Source organism: Amblyraja radiata, chromosome 8 (assembly GCF_010909765.2).
Source record: "Amblyraja radiata isolate CabotCenter1 chromosome 8, sAmbRad1.1.pri, whole genome shotgun sequence".
Taxonomy (NCBI): Eukaryota; Metazoa; Chordata; class Chondrichthyes; order Rajiformes; family Rajidae; genus Amblyraja; species Amblyraja radiata.
This window is the reverse complement of record NC_045963.1, coordinates 39,179,358-39,206,515: the sequence shown is the minus strand read 5'-3', so window position 1 is coordinate 39,206,515 and position 27,158 is coordinate 39,179,358. Positions and strand designations below refer to the sequence as shown.

Genomic DNA, 27,158 nt, shown 5'->3' with positions numbered 1-27,158 from the left:
AAATAGATTATGAAAGAAAACTGGCAGGGAACATAAAAACTGACTGCAAAAGTTTTTATAGATATGTGAAAAGAAAGAGATTAGTTAAAACAAATGTAGGTCCCTTGCAGTCAGAAACAGGTGAGTTGATCATGGGGAACAAGGATATGGCGGACCAATTGAATAACTACTTTGGTTCCGTCTTCACTAAGGAAGACATAAATAATCTGCCGGAAATAGCAGGGGACCGTGGGTCAAAGGAGTTGGAGGAATTGAGTGAAATCCAGGTTAGCCGGGAAGTGGTGTTGGGTAAATTGAATGGATTAAAGGCCGATAAATCCCCAGGGCCAGATAGGCTGCATCCCAGAGTACTTAAGGAAGTAGCTCCAGAAATAGTGGATGCATTAGTAATAATCTTTCAAAACTCTTTAGATTCTGGAGTAGTTCCTGAGGATTGGCGGGTAGCAAACGTAACCCCACTTTTTAAGAAGGGAGGGAGAGAGAAAACGGGGAATTACAGACCAGTTAGTCTAACATCGGTAGTGGGGAAACTGCTAGAGTCAGTTATTAAAGATGGGATAGCAGCACATTTGGAAAGTGGTGAAATCATTGGACAAAGTCAGCATGGATTTACAAAAGGTAAATCATGTCTGACGAATCTTATAGAATTCTTCGAGGATGTAACTAGTAGCGTGGATAGGGGAGAACCAGTGGATGTGGTGTATCTGGACTTCCAGAAGGCTTTCGACAAGGTCCCACATAAGAGATTAGTATACAAACTTAAAGCACACGGCATTGGGGGTTCAGTATTGATGTGGATAGAGAACTGGCTGGCAAACAGGAAGCAAAGAGTAGGAGTAAACGGGTCCTTTTCACAATGGCAGGCAGTGACTAGTGGGGTACCGCAAGGCTCAGTTCTGGGACCCCAGCTTTTTACAATATATATTAATGATCTGGATGAGGGAATTGAAGGCAATATCTCCAAGTTTGCGGATGACACTAAGCTGGGGGGCAGTGTTAGCTGTGTGGAGGATGCTAGGAGACTGCAAGGTGACTTGGATAGGCTGGGTGAATGGGCAAATGTTTGGCAGATGCAGTATAATGTGGATAAATGTGAGGTTATCCATTTTGGTGGCAAAAACAGGAAAGCAGAATATTATCTAAATGGTGGCCAACTAGGAAAAGGGGAGATGCAGCGAGACCTGGGTGTCATGGTACACCAGTCATTGAAAGTAGGCAAGGTACACAAAATTGCTGGGGAAACTCAGCGGGTGCAGCAGCATCTATGGAGCGATTGAAAGTAGGCATGCAGGTGCAGCAGGCAGTGAAGAAAGCGAATGGTATGTTAGCTTTCATAGCAAAAGGATTTGAGTATAGGAGCAGGGAGGTTCTACTGCAGTTGTACAGGGTCTTGGTGAGACCACACCTGGAGTATTGCGTACAGTTTTGGTCTCCAAATCTGAGGAAGGACATTATTGCCATAGAGGGAGTGCAGAGAAGGTTCACCAGACTGATTCCTGGGATGTCAGGACTGTCTTATGAAGAAAGACTGGATAGACTTGGTTTATACTCTCTAGAATTTAGGAGATTGAGAGGGGATCTTATAGAAACTTACAAAATTCTTAAGGGGTTGGACAGGCTAGATGCAGGAAGATTGCTCCCGATGTTGGGGAAGTCCAGGACAAGGGGTCACAGTTTAAGGATAAGGGGGAAATCCTTTAAAACCGAGATGAGAAGAACTTTTTTCACACAGAGAGTGGTGAATCTCTGGAATTCTCTGCCACAGAGGGTAGTCGAGGCCAGTTCATTGGCTATATTTAAGAGGGAGTTAGATGTGGCCCTTGTGGCTAAGGGGATCAGAGGGTATGGAGAGAAGGCAGGTACGGGATACTGAGTTGGATGATCAGCCATGATCATATTGAATGGCGGTGCAGGCTCAAAGGGCCGAATGGCCTACTCCTGCACCTAATTTCTATGTTTCTATGTTTATTCTTTGGAGCGCAGAAGGTTAAGGGGGGGACGATAGAGGTCTTTAAAATTATGAGAGGGAGAGACAGAGTTGACGTGGATAAGCATTTTCCATTGAGAGTAGGGAGATTCAAACAAGAGGACATGATTTGAGAATTAAGGGACAAAAGTTTAGGGGTAACATGAGGGGGAACTTCTTTACTCAGAGAGTGGTAGCTGTGTGGAATGAGCTTCCAGTGGAAGTGGTGGAGGCAGGTTCGATTTTATAATTTAAAAATAAATTAGATAGGTACAGGTGCACAACCTTTTATCCGAAAGCCTTGGGACCAGACAATTTTCGTAATTCAGAATTTGTCGGCCTTCGGAATGGAAATTTTTTAGCGTAGATTTTAATGGCTGGCTCAGTGGTAGAGTGCTCGGCTCATATCCGCAAGGTCGCGAGTTTGCGCCTTGATCCCGGCAGTTACTCGGTCGCGAGTTTGAGTCTTCAATGTCGTTTTTTCTTGCTGAATAAATGTCTGCATGAAATGCAGTGTGTTGAATGAAATCCTGAATTTGTAAATGTGCCCGCAGCATTGAATCACCTCTCGCACTCATGTCACCCTAGCGGGGCTACATGCCCTTAGGCGGCCTAGCTCGGGGATTCTTGAATCCCCGAGCTAGGTCGCGAGTTTGCGCCTCGATCCTGGCAGTTACTCGGTCGCGAGTTTGAGACTTCAATGTAGTTTTTTCTTGCAGAATAAATGTTTGTATGAAATGCGGTGTAGGAGAGGTGTACTGACTGTGTGGGCAGAACTTTGGAAGTGATTGCCCACCAGTCTAAAAAGCCGCTGTGTCTCCCTGTCCCTGGGATAGCAGGGAGCGATCAAACAGCACAATACCCCCCTCCCCCTCCAACTCCAGAGGAATCCGCTCCCCGATGGGCCGCTACGGCGACAAGTGGCAGTTTGCCCACAGCCCGAGCTGCGCCCCCTCATCCGCCACCCCAAGAACAAGACGTACCTTGCACACCATCAGCTTCTGCCCCTACGTGTTCCTCTGGAGTTGGAGCGGGGCTGGGCTGGAGTTGCTGTTGGCTGTGGGTCTCTGGGATCTCCGTGCTTGCAGTGGGCCTGGGGGTCGGTGTCACGATGAGGGGGCGCAGCTCGGGGAACGGCTTCTGGTGGTCCTGACGTCTCCGGCCAGTTTGCAGTTTTCCTCTGGAGTTGGAACGGGGCTGGGCTGCTGCTGGCGTGTGGGTCTCTGGGATTTCCGTGCTTGCAGTGGGCCTGGGGGTCGGTGTCCCGTTGGTCCTAACGTCTCCGGTGACTGGCACTGACCTGCTGGTATCGCCGACGTGAAGACAGTGCAAAGCCCCCGCGCCGGTGCAATGAGCGGGGAGCTGGAGAGGGGAGGGAAGGGGTCACACACATGGCCGGGAAGCAGAGGGGTGTAGGTGGGGTGAAACTGAAGGGAGCAACATTCTGCTTCTGCCTGCCCGCTGAGTTAAAAAGTTCCCACGCAAGACTCACGATACACTGTGTATCGTGAGTCTACCGTGGGAACTTTTTAACTCAGCGGGCAGGCAGCAGCATATTGTCAATTATTAACCCTCCCGCGCAATATACCCTCACCTTCTCTTTTATGAATGGGGATTTAGTTCCCCTTTCTTCGAGGACCGACCGGAGGTTCCGCTGTCACCTCTGCGGGCCACCCTCGGTGAACGTTTTCAAGGACCTTTCTTCAAGGACCGAAAAAATGTCCGCTATTCGGAGGTTTTCGTTATTTGGATCTTCGGATAAAAGGTTGTGCACCTGTATATGTACGGGAAAGGAATGGAGGATTATGGTCTGAGTGCAGGTAGATGGGATTAGGTGAGAGTAAGTGTTTGGCACGGACTAGAAGGGCCGAGATGGCCTGTTTCCATGCTGTAATTGTTATATGGTTATATGGTTAAATGGTAACAGTTGCAGATTTCAGAAATGCCATCAGAGTAGCCAAGATGATTAACTTCAGTGCATTTTGCAGATGATAACGCTGCAGCTTGGATTTGCCAGTGGTTAAGATAATCAACATATAGGATGATGGCGACTGTGATGTGAGCTTCATTGTCCTGGATGGTAAGTGGGGAGTCGGTTAAACATCAAAACAAAGATCTCAACAATCTTTCCATATATACAGCGTAGAAGGAGGCTACTCAGCAATCCTATTCACCACTATTTTTCTCTGTAACCTATTCTCCCTATATTTTCATCAACGAACATGCAAATTTCAAATAGACAGCACCATGAGTCAGCACTGAACCCAGGCCACTGGAGCATGAGGTAGCAGCTCTATGAGTTGTGCAACTCTGCCAGCTTACTGGTTGGGTAACTACTGTAACACAGAGATGTGGGAGGCAAACCTACCAATGACAAAAAATAAATCAAAAACTAAACACAGTTTGCCACCATTTGGGTTGAAACACAGTAAATTATGTATTGTGTAAAGGTGGATGATAAATTTGTTTCAAGTAGAATATTTGAACATATCTTTCCTTGATAAATAAGAAATATTTCACTGAAACATGTATTTCTATAATATGCTCTTAATTGCTTAATGTTCCATGTTTTATTGTTGCCCATTTACATTTGGGGAATGATAAACTATTTATTTTTAATTTGTATTTTAAAGTAGTCAGTTATTGCAACATAAGCTTATGAAAATATTACACTTAAGTCTTGTGCATGAATAAGTTACAAAATTTTCTCTCCATTCAGTGACAAATGACAACTGTCAATGAAAGCATCTGGAATTGTTGCTCTCAAGCTTCACTTTCTGTTTGATCCGTTTGTTTTGAAATAAAATGAATTACAAGCTTTGCAGAGGTAAACCAAAAAGGCTTTCCTGTTTAGTATTGATGGAGATTGTGTGTAAAGACTATCACCGGGTGTTGCCAGCAATGGCTGCCTCGCCAAAACAGTCTGTCTATCCCTTCCTTCTCTGTTGTTTCTTTAGTATATGTTAAATGTATGTTTTAGTGTTCTTTAGCTTGTTTTATGTAGAGGGGGCGCCGTGGGGGGGTTGGGGGAAACTTTTTTTTAAATCTCTTACCTCGACGGAGGTGCGATTTATTTCCGTATCGTATCTCCATCCGCACTGCGGCCTAACATCAAGGAGTTAACGGCCTCTGCTGGAGACCAACTTCAGGAGCTCCAACCGCGGGAGCCTGCGGACTTACCATCGTGGAGCTCGTGATCCCTGTCGGGGATCGACCTCGGAGCTCCAACTGCGCAGGAGCCTGCAGACTTTAACATTGTGGAACTTGCAGTCTCTGGTTAGAGACTGACTTCGGGAGCTCCAACCGTAGGCGCTTCGACTGCCCCGATGGGGGAACTTTGACGGCCCCTATGCGGGAGCTTCGATCACCCCGACGCGGGAGCTTCAACCTCCGGCTGCGGGAGCTTCGATTACTCCAACGGATGGTTCGACTGCCCCGACCGCGGGAGAAAATGAGGGAAGAAGATTAGACTTTATTGCCTTCCATCACAGTGAGGAATGTGGGGAATCCGCTGTGGTGGATGTTTGTTAACTTTTATGTAGTTGTGTGTCTTGTTGCCTTTTTTTAGTATGGCTGTATGGTGATACGAATATTACTGTACCTTAATTGGTGCACGTGACAATAAAAGACCTTTGAAACCTTTGAATCCATTTCCATTTTCTCGTGATTGCATCATAAAGATATGACATTCAACTGAATCAGCATGCTTAAATCAAGTGCATTCATATAACATTAACTCCAATAAAACATTCCTTTGATGATTTTATTTTCCTTCAGGACCTCCTACACCATCAAAATGCTGCAGCATCAAATAATGGTGATGGCAAAATAGTTGAAGGAAAATATATAAATGTGGCCATCTAGTGGATGAAATATCAACCACGACTTGTGGGAGGGTAGAGAATGCTTTTTGAAATGCCAAATCCCACCAATTCCTTTGCGTGTGCGAAATGTTGTCTTATCAATTTCTTTGATTTTTTTTGAAGAGGTGAAGAAGATTGATGAGGGCAGAGTGGTAGATGTTGTCTATATGGACTTTAGCATGGCCTTTGACAAGGTACCACATGGTAGACTGATCTGGACAGTTAGATCACATGGAATCCAGGGTGAATTAGCTAACTGGATACAAAATTAGCTTACGGTAAGAAACAAAGGGTGGAGGACTGGAGGCCTATAATAAGTGATGTAGGGATCGGTGCTAGGTCACTGTTGTTTATTATTTATATTAATAAGTTGGATGTGAATCTACGTTGTAAGATGACACTGAAATTGACAGTACAGTCGACAGTGAAAAAGATTGTGTATAATTAAAATGGGATCTTGATTAACAAGGCCAATAGGCCAAGGAGTTTAATTCAGATAAATGCAGGTGTTGCATTTCGGCAGACAAACCAGGGAAGGACCTAAATAATAAATGGTAGGGTACTGGGGAGTATTGTTGGAGAGGAAAACTTTGGGGTGCAGGCATATAGTTCCGTGAAGGTGGCGACAGAGTGGTGAAGAAGGCATTTGGCATACTTGCTTTCATCAGTCAGGATATTGAGTACAGGAGTTGAGATGCTGTGTTACATCTGTACAAGAGGTTGATCAGGCTACATTGAAGTAATGTGTACAGTTCTAGTCACCCTATAGGAAGAATGTCATAAAACTGGAAAGGGTGCAAATAAGTTTTACAAGTATACTGCTGGGTCTGAACGGTTTAAGTTATAAGGAGAGGCTGGATAGACTGGGTATTTTTTTACCCTGAAGTGTAGGATATTGAGGAATAACTTTATATCGGTATATAAAATCATGAGGTGGATAGATAAGGCGAATAGCCACAACCTTTTATCCAGGATAAGGGATTCTAAAACTAGAGAGCATTTAAATTAGAAGGAAAGATTTAAAAGGGGCCTGATGAGCAGCTTTTTCACAGTGATGGTATTGCATACATGGAATGTGCTGCAAAAGAAACAGGTGGAGGTGTGTACAATTATGACATTCAAAACACAGATGGATAGGAATGGTTTGGAGGGATATGGCTCAGACTCAGGCAAGTGGAGCTAGTTCGGTTCAGTAACATGGTCGGTGTGCACAAGTTGGACCATTTGTCTTATTCCTGTGCTGTATAACGTTAGGACTTGAAAAATGTAATGCTTCTAAAAGCATCTTCAAATGCCACACACCACCAAATGGACCATCAGAAATTAAACCATCTTTCAATATTCATATCCTCGAACAGTGGTGGTGCCACCAATCTATTCTTAGTGATGAAATCTTCTACCCAATTACATTCTGTGCTACTTCAGTGCTTCTTCCAAATATTAATCAACATGGAGGAGTATTGGTTCATCAGCTACGGGAAGATTGGAGTTGCTAATCAGGAGATGGTTTCCTTATTCATGTCTGGCTCAATGTCATAAGGTTTCATGAAGCCAAAACCGATGCAAAAAACTTCTCATGCTCCTCCATCTTGCCTGTTTACCCTAAGCCAACTCTTCTTGTGGGTCTATCCTGCAGATGGGACAGGATATAGGGATTGTGATGTTTGACTGTAAAGTTTGATTCTGTGACCAGTATCCCAATTTAAAAAACAGCCCCAGATGTTTCTGAGGAGGAATCCCCAAACTCATTAGGGCGGAAAGAGGCATTGCTGTGTCCAAATTTGGCACCTGTGTTGATGCCTTGCGGCCAGTCCCGTTTTATTTTTCCACTGAGATATCATCTGTAAACTTGTAAATGGTGGATGTCAATATAGCAGCTATGAAGACAACAACAGTCCCTTCCCAATGAGTTCAAAGCATTCTTTGGAGGATCGTCACCCACCAAATTAGTCTGGGGCACTCTTGTACCAATGGTTATCTTGGCAGATGCAAGGTCGGCCTTCCTGAGAGTCCATCCGTGGAAAGTAACTGGTCTAGATGGAGCCCTGGCTGCATCCTGAGGATCTGGGCGGATAAGCAAGCAGAGGCATTCACAGACATTTTTCTCACTTCTCCATCATCATCCAATTAACAAAGAAAAGTAAGTAGTATGCCTTAATGACTACCATCCAGTGGCTCTGACATCCACCATCTTGAAGTGCTTTGAGACTGGTGATGGTGCACATTAACTCCAGCGAGCCTTGATCCACTGCCGTTTACCTACCATCACAACAGATCCAAAGCAGAAGTCATCTTCCTGGCCCTAAACTCTGGAACACCTCGACAACACCAAGGACACATATGTTAGACCCCTATTTATTGACCAGAATTCCACCTTCAACATTATAATGCTATCTCCATTCATCTCCAAATTCCTGGACCTAGGAATCAGTGAAGACAGATGACATCACATCCTCCACAGTAATTCTCAACATCGGTGCTGCAACGATGCATTCTCATACGCCCTATACACTCATGATTGTGCAGCTAATTTCATCAGACCACTATCAGTGAGGACAGATGACACCACATCCTCCACAATCATTCCCAACACCAGTGGCCTGCAAGGATACTTTCACAGTCCTCTACCATACTCTATATACTGTATACTCATGAGTGTGCAGCCAAATTTATCTCTAACTCCATTTACAAGTTTACAGATGATATCTCAGTGGTGGGCCAGATCACAAACAATGATGAGATGGGAGTACAGGAAGACATAGAGAACTTTGTAACATTGTGTCAGGACAAAAGTCACTCCCTCAAAATCAGCAAGATGAAGGAGTTAGTTATTGACTTCAAGAACCTGGTGGGGAACATGCTGCAATTAGTATCAATGGTGCTGAAGTGAAAATATTTGGGAGCTTCAACGTCCTTGGAGTCAACATTACCAATGATCTGTTGTACACCGCCCACACTGAAGTGACAGCCATGAAGGCACACCAACGCCTCTATTTCCTCAGGAGACTTGAGGAAATTCGGCATGTCTCCAATGATTCTTACAAACTTCTACAGATGTTCCATAGCAAACCAAAGTATCGGATTGCATCGCAGTTTGCTTGGGAACCGCTCTGCCCAAGACTACAAGAAATTGCGGAGAGTTGTAAATGTTGCCCAAGCCATCACACAGGCCAGATTCCCCACTATTGACCATCCACAGTGCACTTCATGCTGTCTTGGAAAAGCAGCCAACATAATCAAATACCTGTCCAACAGTTGTCATTCCTTCTTCTCCCCATTCCCGTCAGGCAGAAGATGCAGAAGCTTGAAACACACACCACCAGACTCAAGAGCAGCTTCTTCCTCTTGGCAGGCTTCTGAATAGTCCTTCCATAAGCTAGGGTATCATCCAATTCACCTCTACTCCACTGCAGACAATGCACTTTGTCTCTGAAACTACTGCACTACAATGCTGAAAACGATATTCTGCACTTTGCCTTTGCTTTACCTATTGCACTTGAATTCAGCTTGATTGTATTTATATATAGTATTATCTGATTTGATTGGATAGTATGCAAAACAAAGCTTTTCACAGTACATCAGCACATGTGACCTAAACCTAATGCTGCAACGGAATGATTTACAGAACTATTTCAGAGAACATTCTGCTTGTCTGGAATCACAAAGTTGCAAAGCTAGACCAGACCTGATTCCCTCCCATCTGGGGCATCAGTGACTCTGTAACATTTTTACATTAATCCAGTAATTCTGTGCCTATTATAAACAAGGAGTAGCTAAAAATAAATTTCAGATGCTTTGGTAGAATTTGAACTCGCATTTCTAGACTGTTAGTCAGGCCTCCGGGATAGCAGTCCAGTAACTTAATCTCTGTAGCACCACAATAGCTGCAGGCATATCTTCCCTCCTTGTCCTCTTCTTTCTTTACATTTGAGTGTTACACCATTTCCTGGTCCACAGCTGCTGGAGGGCAAGGTCTGATTAGTTGCCGGGCAACAAGGCAGTTCAGACAACTTAAACATTGCTAAGGATCCTAATTTTCTGTACTGTAAGATTTCAAATGGTTCTATTATTCTTGTTTTGCACTTTCTCCCTCATGCACAGGCTTTAGCCACCTGTGGACCAAGGTACTGAATGGCCCACCCATGCTTTAGATAGCAAGCCTTTGCTGTGATGCAAAAACTGAAATATATCAAGCAAAGCAACCCCTCAGCTTATAAGGGAATTGTAGTTTCTTCCTTGGTCCCACTCGTCATCATTTTTTTCTGGTGATGGCTGTGAACAAGTTAGACGTAAGCGGATGATATCCTGTTTGGTTTCCGTACAATTCTGCGGAGCCCTCAAGGGAATAAATATGTGTTTAGGCCAATGTCTCCATTCATTGCCAGCAATGAAATTCTGTAAAACCATTCAATTGCTTTGATTGCCTCAAGTAGGAAGCCTCCATTACCTCAATAAAGGAGAGTCCCCCTCCTTTCTGGCTGGAGACCTGAGGTACAGATACCAAGAATGCCATGTCTTGTCACATGAATAACATCTCATGTTCCAACAATAATCTAGCCACACGAATAACTTCTCATATTCCAACAATAATCAAGCCATTGCAAATCTTGCACAGCCAATTCTTCTTTGAATGGGTCACCACAAGCCTGCAATTTAAAGTCTCTTTAAATGGCATACATTCATTATTATTCTTTCTTTAGATGGACACCAGTTTTCCTTAAAGGCCTAACACATAGCTTTGGTCGGATTCCTATGATCCAATTTGGCAGTGATGGCACCAAATTAATATTTGATATGACGTAATGTCATTCTCCGCTTTCTCAGCATATTCCCCTTCCTCTGCCCACATACTGATGCCCTAAAAATGTTTGTGATTTGCAAAATTAATCGTAAAGATCGTTCTCCGTACTGAAACAATTGATGCCAAACAGCTCACTTCTGCAGCCTACATTTATATAAATTCTAACCTTGCTGGTCTATGCAAAATGGATACCATCGATTGTACTTAACCCAGTTATACTAGATTAGATTAGATTAGATTCGTTTATTGTCCTTTCGGTCTGAACGAAATTTCGTTTCCCTGCAGTCATACATATAATAAAAAATGACAAAAACACACATTCAACGCAAATTAATCATCCACCACAGTGAGTTCACCAAACACCTCCTCACTGTGGTGGAAGGCCAAATCTTAAAGTCTCTGTCTTTTCCCTCTATTGTTCTCCCTCTGCGCCGAGGCGATCCAGGCTCCAGATGTTGTGACCTCACCGGGTGATGGTAAATCCCGCGGCTCAACCGTGCTCCGCGTACGGGCCGGTTCAAACTCCGCGGGTGATCGCTGCCGCCGCCACAGCTCCGAGGCCGAGTCGGGTCTCCGCTGCCGCCACCACAGTTTCGGGGCCGAGTCGGGTCTCCGTTGCCGCCGCCACAGCTCTGAGGCCGAGTCGGGTCTCCGCTGCCGATGCCGCCGTCGCCGCCGCCACAGCTCTGAGGCCGAGTCGGGTCACTGTTGCCGATGCCGCTGCCGCCGCCACAGCTCTGAGGCCGAGTCGGGTCTCCGCTGCCTCCGCCACAGCTTCGGGGCCGAATCGGGTCTCCGCTGCCGCTGCCACAGCTCCGGGGCCGAGTCGGGTCTCCGCTGCCGCTGCCACAGCTCCGGGGCCGAGTCGGGTCTCCGCTGCCGCTGCTGCTGCCGCTGCTGCTGCCGTCGCCACAGCTTCGGGGCCGAGTCGGGTCTCCGCTGCCGTTGTTGCTGCCGCCGCCGCCACAGCTTCGGGGCCGAGTCTGGTCTCCGCTGCTGCCGCCGCCACAGCTTCGGGGCCGAGTCGGGTCTCCGCTGCTGCTGCTGCTGCTGCTGCTGCTGCCGCCGCCACCACAGCTTCAGGGCCGAGTCGGGTCTCCGCTACCGCTGCCGCTGCCGCCGCCACAGCTCCAAGGCCGCCAGCTCCACCATTAGGCCTCGGCGCAGACGGAGACGTGGATGGGGAATACGACAGAAAAAAAGTCGCATCCCCCCAAGGAAGAGACCAAAACATGTTTCTCCCACCCCACCCACACACATACACAACTTAATAAAACAAAATTAACTAAAACATAAAACATGACAAAGGAACAAAAATAAAGGGAAAAAAACAGACGGACTGCAGGTGGGCCGCAGCTGTTAAGCCACTCTACCTGGATAATTACTCCACTCTACCTGGACAATTTGATGTGATCTTTTTTTAAATCTGCATATGACTTTAGTGACATAGTTAGTACGCAGCCATGTGAAATGTCTATAGCTGTCCCATCAGGTCAGTCTAAAAGGGAGAGTAGTTGAGTCCAGAATAACTCAGAGGTAAGTTAAATTAATATGTTTCCTAACCAATGTTTTCCAAACCCCATGTGAAAACATCTGCTATCGACACCCCAGTCCTGATTGCAAAGCCCTCCCTAAACTTGAATTCCTCAACTTACTCAAGTATGTGTAACATAAAATTTCAGTATTTTCTAGCAGCAACATCAATCCAGCTGTAATTATATTCTGGATCAGGTTACTTTCCATTGGCTTCAAGCTTGTGACTGACAGGCACACTGACTGATGAGGTTCAGGAAACTGAGTCTCATGTTACAATGACCAGGTCAGTTTGTCATCTGCCCACTTCAATTCTTGCTGCAAGCTTACTGTTTTTGCAAGGTTATGAAGCCAAACTAAAATCAGCCAACTCATCAATAAACTCACATTTTTTTAAACTCCAGTAGCAATTAAAGCAATCTAATTTGATGTCACTCTCTTACTTTAAACAGAATACTTAATTGATTTTTTAAATATGCTGTCGAGTATCCTTCAATTAGAAAATATGAAATATTTTGAACTGTACTGCACTACTATATGAAGAGAACATCATTTTAAAAACAACACAGATAGTTTAATATTTTTTCAAAAAAATAGTATGAAAAATATGTAATAATCATCTATTTGTCAAGACTTAAAGGTTCAATCACAAACAATCGTACAGAACATGATCCTGTTTCAAACATTGCCACATGCACAGTTAGCACTTTTTTTTACAGAGGTGGAAGAGCGATTTGTCACAAAACTATGTACTACTGACATCACATTATTGAGTTATATAAACAAGATATAACGTTATATTTATCCGACCTATCCGACCATTTGCTCAAGGTAAAACTACAAGTTTTCTAAAGTTTATTGAGCAAGCATGCATCTGAAGCAGCATATATCTCAATACTTTAGTTTTTACCTGTAAACCATGAGATCCGTTAATTCATCTTACCTTCATCTGCAGATGCCTCACTGCTGTAGCCATCATATTCAGCTGACAGGGGACTATACTTGAGTCTGGATTCCCACATATAACCTTTCTGATGGTGTCTGCTGTCTGATGCTGCACCAGATACGATCTGTATTTTGGACAAAGCCTCGTGGTATTTGCCAAGCACCTCATCTTCACTGTCTGATGAGGAACCATGGTGCTCTCCATCACCATAGTTGTTATCTGGTCAACACAACAATGATAGTAAGCATCAGACATTCAACCAGACACACCAGAATGATAAGGACAAATTGGCTGTCCATTATGATGATCTTCAGCATTTTCATTTATTCACATTCTTGGCTGAATTCTCATGCATTTTTTCAAGCTTTTTTTAACAGTCTTGTTCAGCTCCTTTGAAAAATAATTCACATGCCATTGATAATCATATTACTAGACTGGATCAAATCCTAATTAAGATTATAAATAGATGTATTCGGAGTGAATTTCCAATGCGTTCCGTAGTTGAGGAACAAAATTCCAGGAAAACAACCAAAACGACGGCTCCTCCCTCCGTTTTTTTTTGCATGATGCTGCTTCTCATTCCTGGACTCTAAAGGCATGTCAAAGGTTTCTACAGTCGTCTACTTCTCAACTGTCTTGAGGCTGCTACACAGCCTCTCAGTGACCAGTCTGCCTTGCTAAAATCTTTTAACAATTAGATGAACCACAATTTTTGCTAAATGAACATTAAGAACCCCGCTCCTAGGTGTAACTTGGAAATGACCTGCCAAAAAATTCAGGCATCTTTGTTTTGTTCTGTTCACTTCTCTTCCATCATTATTGTCATTAAGGATGAAATACTGCTTAAATGTGCAGATGGACACTGAACAGCACAACTTAATCCTGAGGTCACTGGGCTAATGGCCGAGAACCTTACCCATTGCAGGCGACTAACAGAAAACTGCAGGATATTGCCCACAATTTTCAAACTACAACAAATAAAAATTCACATGCAGTAATGTTATAAGACTATGCATTGGTTATTGCAAGGTTTGTTTGTCATCAGTACATCCTTGAAAAAGCTTATCCTCAAAAATGTTATCCTCAAGATGTTTAATGTTTTATTATGCTTATGAGTTTTTTAAGTATAAGCAGTTTTCAAAAATACTTATTCCTTTACAATATTTTTAATTATGCCCGGTGAATTACAATCTTATAATATGCCCAGATTTCCTTTGCATTTGTAATTGTTAAAGAAGTTTCCTTGCTCCAGAAACAATAATGTTATTGATAGCTGTTCAGTTGGTGGAGACTCTGTTGTAGTTAAAATGCAGTTTGAGCTGAGACATTTCTCTTCTAAGCTGAGCCATACAACGAGGACTCTGATTGGGGAACAAACAATGCGGTATCGGAACAGATGGCCAATGATTTTGGGACACCGTAATACTTGCGCTATTATATTGTTCTTCACTTGATATTAATAATCTATTGTGAAATGAAACACTAAAAACGATGTTTCTGCTTGACAACTTTGCACCTTGTGAAAAGTAAATAGAGCTTGTCATTTCTATTTGTAAGTAATAACAATGAATCAGAGGACACAAATTATAGTTTAATTTGAAAAAGTAAAATTAAAGACTATTTCGTATCCATATTCAGTAAATTTCTTTCTTTTCTATCAAATGCCATTAAAAGGAAGAGTGGATTATAGTAATTAATGACAAATGACACTATCTTTTATAGAATTAGAGCCTGAAATAATACCATTAATTTGAGAATGACATTCAAATTATAACCATGTACTTAAATTATTTGTGGTTATTGACAAATTCAGAAAATTAACTGAAATATCTCAGGAAAATTCCTGAGAAATATCTCAGGAAAAAAAATTAACAGTAAAACATCGAGTAAAGAAGATATCAATAATGGTTTGGTATCCTGCCTAACAAATATTTCCTTGCTGATTATATATGCCTGGATTTCTAAATCATAAATATGGCAGTTGTTCATTGCATTTATGTTCATTATTTTCAGTGTCTGTTCCTTGCTATAATTACCTGTACATGCTGGTTTAAATTAATCTAATTTCATCTTTCTTATTACATTTTAAATAAGGCTGTTTGCATTTAACTATATGTAATTAGACGTCGCTTGTTTTTGAGATTCCCGGTATTCAGGCATTTCCCTCCAATGAGAATATCAAATATGTAGAAACAACTTGGCAACCCTTTACTAAACCTTTTGAAATATATCACCAAATGGTTCCAGCAGACAAGGGGAAATTGAAAACAAAAAAGTGAAACAGAAAATGTCAGAAATACACAGAGAAGCACCTGTAATTATTTTTTTGTGATACAAACCTTCACCAATACTGCAAAGGAAATGTAATTGCATTCTTATAGAACTTACAAACATAAGTAGAGAATCACATATTAATTAATCATGACAATACAAACTTGGAACTATATAAAGAACATAGAAAGGTGCAGCACAGAAAAGAACAGGCCCTTTGGCCCACAATGATTTGTCCAAACATAATGCCAAGATAAATTAATCTCAACTGCCTACACATGATCCATATCCCTTCATTCCCTGTACCTATCTAAAAACCTCTTAACCACCAATATCATATCTATCCCCATCACTGCTCCTGGCAGCGCATTCCAGGCACTTGCCATGCTCTGGGTAATTAAAAAAGTCCCGCACATCTCCTTTAAACATAGCCCCTCTCACTTTAAAGCAATGCTCACCAGTCTTTGACATTTCCACCCTAGGATAAAGGGTCTGACTGTCTTTCGTATCTATGCCTCACATAATCTTCTATTCTGCTACCTTGTCTCCCCTCAACCTCTGGCATTCTACAGAAAACAATTCAAGTTTGTCTAACCTCTCATTGTAGCTAATACCCCTTAATCTAGGAAGCATTCTGGTAAGCCTCCGCTGCATCCTACTACATCATTCCTGTAAAGGGGTGAACAGAATTGCAGACAATACACCAAATATGGCCTAACCAAAGCCTAAAAGAGCTGCATCATGATTTGTTGACTCTTATGTTAAATGGCAAAGGCGCCTGCAATTTCCTCTCTTGTTTCTCTTAGTAACCTAGGATGGATCCCATCAGGCCCAGGCTATTTATCCACCTTAATGTCCTCAACAGCCCAAACACAATCTCCTTCTTGATCTCAAACTGCTCTTGCATATTAATAATCTCCACACTTATCTCCTTTGAGAATACAGACACAAAGTACTCATTTCGTAGCTCATCTACATACTGACTCCAAGCACAAATCTTATATTTATCCTTGACTGGCCCTACCTTCCTGGTTTCCCTCTTTTTTTAGAGATATAGCACGGAAACAGGCCCTTTGGCCAAACGGATCAGCACCGACCAGCGATCCCCGCACATTGACACTATCCTACACATAGGGACAATTTACACTTATACCAAGCCAATTAACCTACAAACCTGTACGTCTTTGGAGTCATGGGGAGAATGTACAAACTCCGTACAGACAGCTCCCATAGTCAGGATCGAACATGGATCTCTGGCGCTGCAAGCACTGTAAGGCATCAACTCTACCGCTGCGCCACCATACCGCCCCTCTTATTTTTCATGTATGTATAAAAAGCAGTGAGATTTTCTTTAATCCGATTCGTCAAAGCCATTTTGTGGCACCTTTTGGTGCTTTTAATCAGCCGCTTGAGTTATTTCCTCCTTGCTTTATATTCCCCAAAGGCTCTGTCTGATTTTATCTTCTTGAACCTTACATACACTTCCTTTTCCTTTTTGACCAAGTTTACTACCACATTGGTCATCCAAGGTCTCCTTTACCTTACCATCCTTATCTCTCCTCCTTCCCTTTTACATACCGTTCCTGAATTTTAATCAACTGGCCTTAAAACAAATCCCACATGTCAGACTATCCAACAACAACAATTGCTCCCAATTTACTTTCCCTAGCACCTGCCTCATAACCTTGTAATGTGACTTACTCCAATTTAGTACCTTCCCGAAGGTCCAGGGTCATCCCTTTTCAAAACATTTTTAAATCTTATGGAGTTGTAATCACTATCCCCGCTCTTCCCATGCTCTTCCGCTGAAACATCAGTCGCCAGTCACCTGGCCATGCTCATTACTCAGTACCAGGTCCAGTATGGTCCTTCCATGCATTGGACTGCTTTAGGAAGTCCTCTTGGATACACCTAACAAATTCTGCTCCATCTAAGCCTTTTATACTAGGTAACTCCCAGTCAATATTGGGGATGTTAAACCTGCATACTACAACAATCTTGTTCAAAAGGGAACTGCAGATGCTGGAATATCGAAGGTACACAAAATTGCTGGGGAAACTCAGCGGGTGCAGCAGCATCTATGAGATGCTGCTCCAATTTTAGTCTGAAGAAGGGTTTCGGCCCGAAACGTCGCCTATTTCCTTCGCTCCATAGATGCTGCTGCACCCGCTGAGTTTCCCCAGCAATTTTGTGTACCTACTACAACAATCTTGTTGCTTTTGCATTTTTCAGTAAGCTGTCTGCATATCTGTTCCTCTAACTCCCGCTGGCATTGGGGCTCAACAGGAGAGTATGACTTCCCTGAGTGTTTATTAAAAGGTAAATATATATTTATGGTAAAATTGTATCATATGACATTTGACCTCACTTTTAGAAAAGACTGAAGAACAACTTTGAGGAAAATAAAAGGAATAAAATATTAAGGGAAAAATCTAGAAGAAAATGGAAGAGAAAACTATGATGCTTCTCCAGATGAAAATTAAATATTACGCCTAAAATCTAATTTTAGGTCACTGAGAATGAGTATGACGGTAGACTGGTGGTGCGATACAGGAAAATTAGGTTCAAGCTTGAAGAAAGATCAAAGGTACCCACAAACTATCCTGATGTGTATATATATGACCCCTCCTGCTTTTCAGGTCCATGGAGTCAGAAACTCAGGAGAAAAATAAGTGTGTAAATCTACATAATCATAAGTCTTGCATACATTACATCAGATATTAATTGCATATTAAAATACTTAGAGCCACAAAACACCCATCTCACTTCACTGAGTTGCTTAACTACCTACCATCCGTAAGCAATGTTGATCAAAATAAATAAAGATAGGTACAATAGCTGCCAATTTTGTTAGCCACCTGCTATAAATAAAGAACTCAAACAGTACCAGAAAATTCAACCATTTGATTTATTTCTTAAGGTATCAAATTTGTACTGGCAACTATGTTCCATTACATAATTTATATTGCTTGGTGTTTAGCAAGTCGAGACGGCAGGTTGATTTCCAAAGAACTTTATTACGAAAGTAAGGTGAAAACAACGATAATCTTGAGACAGCTAAATACAGGGCTACTACCACAAGGTGGTGAACAGAATGAATGGGCTTGCCCAGAAAAACGCACAAAACAAACCCCTCCCCGCGGTCACGTGTCCGAGGTAGCCAACCGCAGGGTTCGACTGCCCACAGGCACCAGTAGGTACCACTACATGTGTGTTTTTTTCAACCTGATTTATTGTTTTACTGTTTTATTTTCTAGGCAAAATGAATGCATTATCATACAACATTTATATTTTACATAAAAAGCACATTGCTACTCATTGTCCAGCAAGTATATGTTAGAAAAACTTCCAAAGCGTTACATTACACAATCTTTAACCTGTAATTGCAGGGATATGCTGGAAGGATGTGCCAATTTGTAACAATGATGCAAAAACAAAATTATGACTAATGTTATCACTACTGCACAATATCAGATTTATCTGTTACGATTTATCTGATGAAGGCAAATGCTATCTTGGGAATTGATGTCTACAGTTCTTGTTTAGCCATATTGAAGTTACAGACGTTACATTATTAATATTAACAATGGAAGCAAATTTCAGAGGCAGAACTGCCAATAATTACTAAGAGTGTTTTACACAATCAACCAGGAAGAAATTGTGGAATGTTACTCTAATAAAACAATAACAATTTGAATAATAACTAAAATAGTGTTATATCGTCTAAGAATGTACGTCTGTATCATAGACCAACGTATTAAGTGCCATTGGAAGATCTCACATCTAACATTATACACTTTCCAATCACAACACATTCAATATGTTTTATAGGTGCTGCATAGCCTGAGTAGCAATTTTGGAATTTTTTGTAATTTTGTAATATTTTGTAATAATAAGCTGCAACCCATCTGACGTTTTTAATGCATAACGGACATTTAATCAACTTAATAGGCAAAGTGTATTGAATAAAACCGAGACTTCAATCCAAACTTCCTGAAAAATGCAAACATTCAGCTACATGTGATCAGTGGATAATGAAAAGCACTAGCAATTGATAGAGTCATAGATGCATACAGCATGGAAACTGGCATTATGGCCCAACTCATCCTAGAAGCCTATCCACGTTAGTCCCATTTGCCCGCATTTGACCCATATCCCTTTGAACTTTTCCTATTCACATGAAAGTAAACTACTACAATTTTTTTATGATATAGATTTTGTCTTTTGCAATTAATGGAGCATGTTGGTGCAGTACCTGCTGCTGCTTCCTCACGGCTTCAGGACCTACAGTAGGTTTGATCCTAATCTGGGTTACTATCTCAGCTATGGAATTTGCATGCTATGTATAGATTTATACCATCCCAAAGCAAGTGTACTGCGTGATGTATATAAACTTACCCCTTAGTTTTAGGTAAACGGCATGTGAGTGTGAATAAATTGCAGGGCTACAAGAAGAAAGTGGGACTGATGGAGTTGTTCTGCTGGGAAGGATATGGACTTGATGTGCTGAATGCGCTCCTTTTATGCTGTTAAAAGTTGCTATGTGGTCTTTTGTAACAGATTCCTCGTGTCTAACATCTGTGATGTCCTTAAGCTGGCTGAACTGCAAAATTAGATTTACGAATTCTGACTGTCAGTAAATGGAGAGCATTACAGTTCTAAGCTTCATACTTTTAGAATAATTTAAGTAAGACAAAATTAAACTTGGACAAATGGATAGAATACAATATCTGTAGCAAATTCATAAACTTCTAAAAACTAATAAAAATATTTTAAAATTCAGTACAACCTTGATGTAATGCACCTCGCTATATAAATGGCTTTGGCCTTTGGAGCTAGTATTATCATATCCTTCAAGTTAGTGCGCACTTTATCCCAGATTCATGGGGAGCAGTATTATTCTCAGCAAAATGTAACAACCTGTGTTTGTGAAAGTCTCTCTGACAAAACAATAAGAAGGAGGGAGTAATAGATTTTGGGAAATGATCAGTACTCCAGCATTGGGATCTGTTCTACAAATTGTAAATGTGGGATACAGCAATAGAGATTAAATGGAAAAAATGGGAAAATATGTTCAAACTACTTGTGTATGTACCATATAAATATAAGAGGTTCAAAATTACAAAAATGTTAGTTTCACTTGTGGGTATTATACACACATGTGGGTATTATAATAGGAGTATTAAAATGATTCGCTGACACCCTTGCGATTATGAAGTGGCACTGTATAAGGAGATTTTAAGCGGTTCATCTTAGCAAATTAGTTACCACTTATACAAAACCAGTTTTAGATTAGTTTTCTCAATGTTAGAGATTTTGCCCCAGTAACTATAGCGTAGTCTATTGTTAAAATCTCAGTTACATTTCACTGAACAAAGTATTTTTGTGATTTTTACAGCAAGGATACTGCAGAAAGCTGAACTTTGCATGAAGTCATTATTTCAATGCTGATTGCCTAACTGGAAGTTACAAAACACACTGTGGGAATTAGTGAAACAGCATCTGGATTCCTATATTTCTCCCCAAATGTGCAAATGCCAGAAGATGCTGCCAATTTCAGGACAATAGCATGAATGATAATGGTTTCACAACCAACACAATTGCAAAGTCTGGGCTCTGATTTATATTTAATAAAGCACCTTCACCTAAAATTAATAAGTATGTATAAATTGAGGAGTACAACTAGCATTTTTTAAATCTCAATACTGATTTTACTGGTGAGCTATTTCTATGATTTTTTTAAGTTCTTCAGGAAATCTTACCAAATTATACATGGCCTTGTGTCAATCTAGCCTACATAATATTTTAGATATAGGTATTTGTAACTGCATGCATATTTTTTCAAAGAAGCCATGTAAAATATCAAGATAATGGAGAGAGATATGAAGAGAATGCCCTTATTAAAGTTATTTTTGAAGAATAGAAAAAAGTGAAGTAGAGAACTCAGATATGCTGCCATAGTTCCAAACAATCTTCCAATGTCTTTTTATAGTTTTGATGAGAGAGCAGAGTAGATCAGGCTGAAGGTATATTGAAGATAAGTTGGAAAAATGCTCCTCACCTTTGTCTGAAGTTTTCTGTTTTTTTTCTTTCTTGATCTTTTTAATTTTTTCTGATATTATGGTGTGTACTTCTTTTCCTCCTTTATGTTCTTTTTGAGTTTGAAGGTCATTTTTCGGAACAGTGCTAGATTTTTTACTGTTTGAAAGGTTCTCTTTGTGCTTTTTAGAGCCTTTTTCTGACAGATCTGGTTTATGAATGTCCAATCTCTTTTGAGCTTCTGAAAGCTGACAGTTTAGCTTTATCTTTTTATTGTCTTTCTTTTGATCTTCCATGATACTTTGATCAGTTTGTCTGCCAACTCCCATATTTCCTTCACCTTTTCCACATACCTGCTCTTTCTGTTTGTCCAAAGGTTCATTGTTGTCCACTTTATAATCTGAGGCTTTAACATTATACTTGCTTGACTTGGTTGAACTGTTCCCTTTGTAACTTATAGACCGATCTACAATATCATTGCTAATCTTAAAATGTTCCCTTGTTAACATACATTCAGATGCTTTGGACTTTCTATCTATTATTTGAGACTCAGTTATTTGTGCAGCACCATTGCAATCAGGAATAGAGTAAATATCTTTCTTGAATGATTCCTTTAATGTCTCAGATTCTATAAAATCCGTTTTTGATATTTTGTGTTGGTACATATCGTTCTGTCCCACGATAGAATCTGAAATATCTGCGTATTGTGGAGAGACAATCTGTTCCACTGGTTCACAAACCAGTGCATTTTCATCTTCTTTATTTGCAAAATTATTATCTGCCAAACAACTAACTGAAGACTGGTGTAGTAACTGCCTGTGGCTTTTTCCGTTTTTAACTTCTGATTCGTCAAACCTTGGACTATCTTGCAACTCTCCTGAATTAATGTAGAGTTCACTCTTTGTTGTGTTCCTTCTTGTTTCTATATTTTCTTCGGTAGACAGGTCCGTTGCTTTGACTTCTGAACTGCTCATTGAAGATGCTGTATCATCACATACTTCAGGAGATACTTCTTCTGTTCGTAAGCCACTTAACATGTGTGTTACCTGCTCTGTGACTGAGTCAGCCACACTATGCCCAGCCTGCCCAACTGCATCACTCAGGTCATCTACAGCACTGTTAAGTTGCTCAACTAAAGCAGACACTGATGGCAAAGTCAGGCTTTGTTGAAAACTCTTGAAAAACGACATTTATTCAAGCAGTTTTTTTTAACCCCAATAAAGAAAAAAAACATTCAGATGCATCATGTAATGGTTAACGTTGCCAAATTGGTCATCCTTTTCAGCTTACCTCTGTTAGTAAATAAATGCATAGTGTTTAATTATGACATGTACATCCAATAAATATATGTGCACATTTTAAACAATTAGCCTAAAATCATTATGTGGCATATTCATTTGTGGCATAGAAAACTAGTCTAAAAAAACGTGTTTTGCAGACAGCCTGTATACCCATTTTGAAGTGCTTCAAGCACCTTAGTGTAATTTTCTTTCTTTGTGATATGACCAAGGTATTTTGGTGGCCAATCCGTATCTGAAGAAAACTCATTATTTTATATCTACTGATGCACCAAAGTTGGGAGGATTCAACCCTATCCTGCTTCCCAATCTTTGAAAATTGTTGAACATTTGGGAATCTATCCCTGGCATTATGCTAAAATGTGGTAATCTACAAAGAAAAAGAGAAGAAATAACGGTCAATTCTGAAGTCTAGTGTGTATTCTTTTGGATATCATGAAGGATTGCTGGTCGATAATTGTGATGAAATCAAAGTCATGCTGAATTAAATTCAAAGAATGAATTCTAATAGAATGGATTGAAAATTACCTCAACGTTGCCAAAATCTTTGTGAAAAACATTCATGACATTTTCATTCAATAGCAATTAGATGATTACTCTATTCCCAACAATGTTCTTTAATTATTGAGTTGAATAAGAGATTATTTAACACATACTATATTATTTATGAGCACAATGAACTATTATCCACTTTCAGAAAAAGCACTTACGTGTGTTGTCTGGTAAATCTTTGTTGGCCCTGTATTCTGCATCAAGGCATGGAAACTCTCCTATATTCTCAAAGTATAGTCTTTTGTTGATGTATAGAAAGAGAAGGATCATGAGAATAATAATCACCCCAACAGCTGAAAGGAAGCCAACCGCCTCAGGAGATACTGAAAAACAAAAGGCATTAAAATAATATCTATGTGCCCTTATGTGCACCGCAACAAATATCATTTGTCATAAAACAATGTCAGTCATGGCTCAGTGGCAGCATTCTAACCAAAATTTAAATTTTTTTTAAAGAAAGGGTTTACTCCTGAAATGGTACTGTTTTAAGCTGAGAATCAAGCCTAAATGGTAGGAATATGCAGTGTGTTTGATATTGTTTTGGGCTGCTGCTTCAGATTCTACCTTCAGTGGTAAGTATCTTCTTGAATTTTTTGAAGATGTTACTCGGGAAATTGATGAGGGTAAAGCAGTGGATGTTGTGTATATGGACTTCAGTAAGGCCTTTGACAAGGTTCCTCATGGAAGGTTGGTTAAGAAGGTTCAATGGTTGGGTATTAATGGTGGAGTAGCAAGATGGATTCAACAGTGGCTGAATGGGAGATGCCAGAGAGTAATGGTGGATGGTTGTTTGTCAGGTTGGAGGCCAGTGACGAGTGGGGTGCCACAGGGATCTGTGTTGGGTCCACTGTTGTTTGTCATGTACATCAATGATCTGGACGATGGTGTGGTAAATTGGATTAGTAAGTATGCAGATGATACTAAGATAGGTGGGGTTGCGGGTAATGAAGGAGAGTTTCAAAGTCTACAGAGAGATTTATGCCAGTTGGAAGAGTGGGCTGAAAGATGGCAGATGGAGTTTAATGCTGATAAGTGTGAGGTGCTACATCTTGGCAGGACAAATCAAAATAGGACGTACATGGTAAATGGTAGGGAATTGAAGAATGTAGGTGAACAGAGGGATCTGGGAATAACTGTGCACAGTTCCATGAAAGTGGAATCTCATGTAGATAGGGTGGTAAAGAAAGCTTTTGGTGTGCTGGCCTTTATAAATCAGAGCATTGAGTATAGAAGTTGGGATGTAATGTTAAAATTGTACAAGGCATTGGTGAGGCCAATTCTGGAGTATGGTGTACAATTTTGGTCGCCTAATTATAGGAAGGATGTCAACAAAATAGAGAGAGTACAGAGGAGATTTACTAGAATGTTGCCTGGGTTTCAGCAACTAAGTTACAGAGAAAGGTTGAACAAGTTAGGGCTTTATTCTTTGGAGCGCAGAAGGTTAAGGGGGGACTTGATAGAGGTTTTTAAAATGATGAGAGGGATAGACAGAGTTGACGTGGAAAAGCTTTTCCCACTGAGAGTAGGGAAGATTCAAACAAGGGGACATGACTTGAGAATTAAGGGACTGAAGTTTAGGGGTAACATGAGGGGGAACTTCTTTACTCAGAGAGTGGTAGCTGTGTGGAATGAGCTTCCAGTGAAGGTGGTGGAGGCAGGTTCGTTTTTATCATTTAAAAATAAATTGGATAGTTATATGGATGGGAAAGGAATGGAGGGTTATGGTCTGAGCGCAGGTATATGGGACTAGGGGAGATTATGTGTTCGGCACGGACTAGAGGGGTCGAGATGGCCTGTTTCCGTGCTGTAATTGTTGTATGGTTATATGGTTATATGGTATTCCACGTAAGCAATCTGAACATTTGGTTTTCTAGACAGCAGTTAGGCTTTCTCGGCCAAAACCAATCTTCTAGCAAGGTCCCCAAGTCTTTTATCTGTACTTGGAAAGGTGCTAAAACCTCAGATACGAGGAAAATATGCCAATTTGCTTTTCTATTTTCAATTGAAAAGAAAATCAGAGCTGATATAAAACAGGTTATACATTCGTAATGCAATTGTTATGTAAGACAATGAGTAGGGCATAGACAGATATGGAATTATTGCAAGCACGTGGGATTAGTATTGATGGGCATGATGGTGAGCTAGTCACAGTGGACCAAAGAAGCTATGTTTATAGCCCACACAGTTGCTTGTGGGCTGAAGAGATTTGTCACCTATATCAGTTCAAAGAATGAAATGTAAAGTGACTTTCAAAAATGCTCTACACCATAATTTACTTAGGAGCATGAAGACCATTTATATGCAAACAAAAAATGAAGCTTCACTCATCACAAAATTCCACAAACGGGAGGGATATGAATGACAGGCTTTATTCACGTCATTAAATGTTTCTGTTGATGCAGGCTGAAAGAGAAATGCTATCAGAAATGTCACAGCATGTTTGCAATGAAGGAGGTAGAATTTCAATACTCAATTATACATTAAAGAATGGTGCATCCAACAAACTCAGTACTTCTGCACAGCACAGTTGATGGACTAGATTTTGTAATCACCAGTGAAGGACATGGCAATCTGCATAATGCAAACGGCCACATTTATTGCAGGTTATTGCAAGTTCTAATCCTACACCTGATTCAGTGTGGTGCATTCTACAATGGGTATGTGGCATTTGTAAGCTAGATGTGAAACAGTAAGGCTTCTCAACTAATCAGAAAAGAATAGTTTCTTATTTTCTTTTTCTTTTTTTCTTTTTTTATGGCTTTGTAAATATTTGATTAGTGTTCAAATGTAAATAACTTGGTGTACATATAGTGGCTGGTGTACATATGGTGTACATATAGCTGCTAAATTTGTATAAGATAATTACAAGTAGTTGAATAAGGGGTGGGAATTAATAAGCTTTGGCTTCTTCCTGCTCCTTTTTGGACACATATGATTTCATTTATTTATAGATATTGTTTATGACACTTTATAAATATTTTTGTTTTGTTTTTTGTATGGTTTCACATTTGCTTTTTATTCTTTTATTCTGTTCGAAATAAATAATAAAATATATAAATAAATAAATAGTTCTCATGTGGAAAGTTTAAAATAAGCAATATAAAGCACCAAGTATAAATTATTTTTAAATCATGATTAAAAAATGGATCAATAACTAGGTAGAACAGATGAGAGCTAGTGAAAGAAATTACACTCAGATAAGTAAACATTTTCAACTGTATACCCCAAACTAGTTAGCCTGAAACATCGGGCCGCCCGCTGTTGCATCGACTGCGGAGGCCTCAATAGGCCCCGACCACGGGTGAACAAGAGGAGAGGACTGAACTTTGTTGCCTTCCCTCACAGTGGGTAACGTTGATTCCGTTTTGGGGGGATGTTTTATGTTTAATGTTAAATTCTATAGTGTTGTGTTTATCTTATTTGTGTGCTGCATGGTAACTCAAATTTCACTGCATCAATTGGTGTATGTGACAATAAATGTCCTTTGTCCTATTGAAGACGTAAGAAATCATATTTTTACCAATTGACCAATTATGTTAGCAATTTGCTTAAAGTTACTTTGTTCAAAATGTTCGCATGATCGCCAGAACTAACTGTAAATTGTCAAAATCCACTGAAATCAATTAATTGAAATTTCAGAAGTGGAATGTAACATAGAGTGGCCACTATGCTGACCTTTTAGCACAGTGACCTAGATAGAGTTTCTAACCAACTCAGCCATGAAAGTCAAAAGCTGTGGGTGCCGGAAACCTAAAATAAAAACAGAACATTTGGACAGGGCAGGCGGCGTCTATGGAAAGAAAAACAGAGTTAAAATTTCAGATTGACAACCTTTCATCAGAACTGGGAAAGTGAGGGAAAGTTAAGGGCCTGTCCCACTTGGGCGACC

The 27,158-nt window shown here is 40.7% G+C and overlaps 1 protein-coding gene across 4 annotated transcripts in view; it reads right to left on the bottom strand.

Annotated features, from left to right (window-relative positions):
- Positions 1–27,158, bottom strand: part of syt14 (synaptotagmin 14) — a 164,096-nt gene that overhangs the window by 70,892 nt on the left and 66,046 nt on the right. For 2 of the 4 annotated variants that reach the window (XM_033025588.1, XM_033025589.1), the window contains exons 1-3: positions 23,428–23,560; positions 21,442–22,711; positions 13,107–13,328 (exon numbers count right to left, since the gene is read on the bottom strand). In XM_033025588.1, coding sequence (XP_032881479.1) covers positions 13,107–13,328; positions 21,442–22,609 — 1,390 coding nt within the window. In that variant the 5' untranslated portion in view covers positions 22,610–22,711; positions 23,428–23,560. Of the gene's footprint in view, positions 1–13,106; positions 13,329–21,441; positions 22,712–23,427; positions 23,593–27,158 lie in introns of those variants that run through there. The other 2 variants (XM_033025590.1, XM_033025591.1) reach the window with 2 other exon arrangements.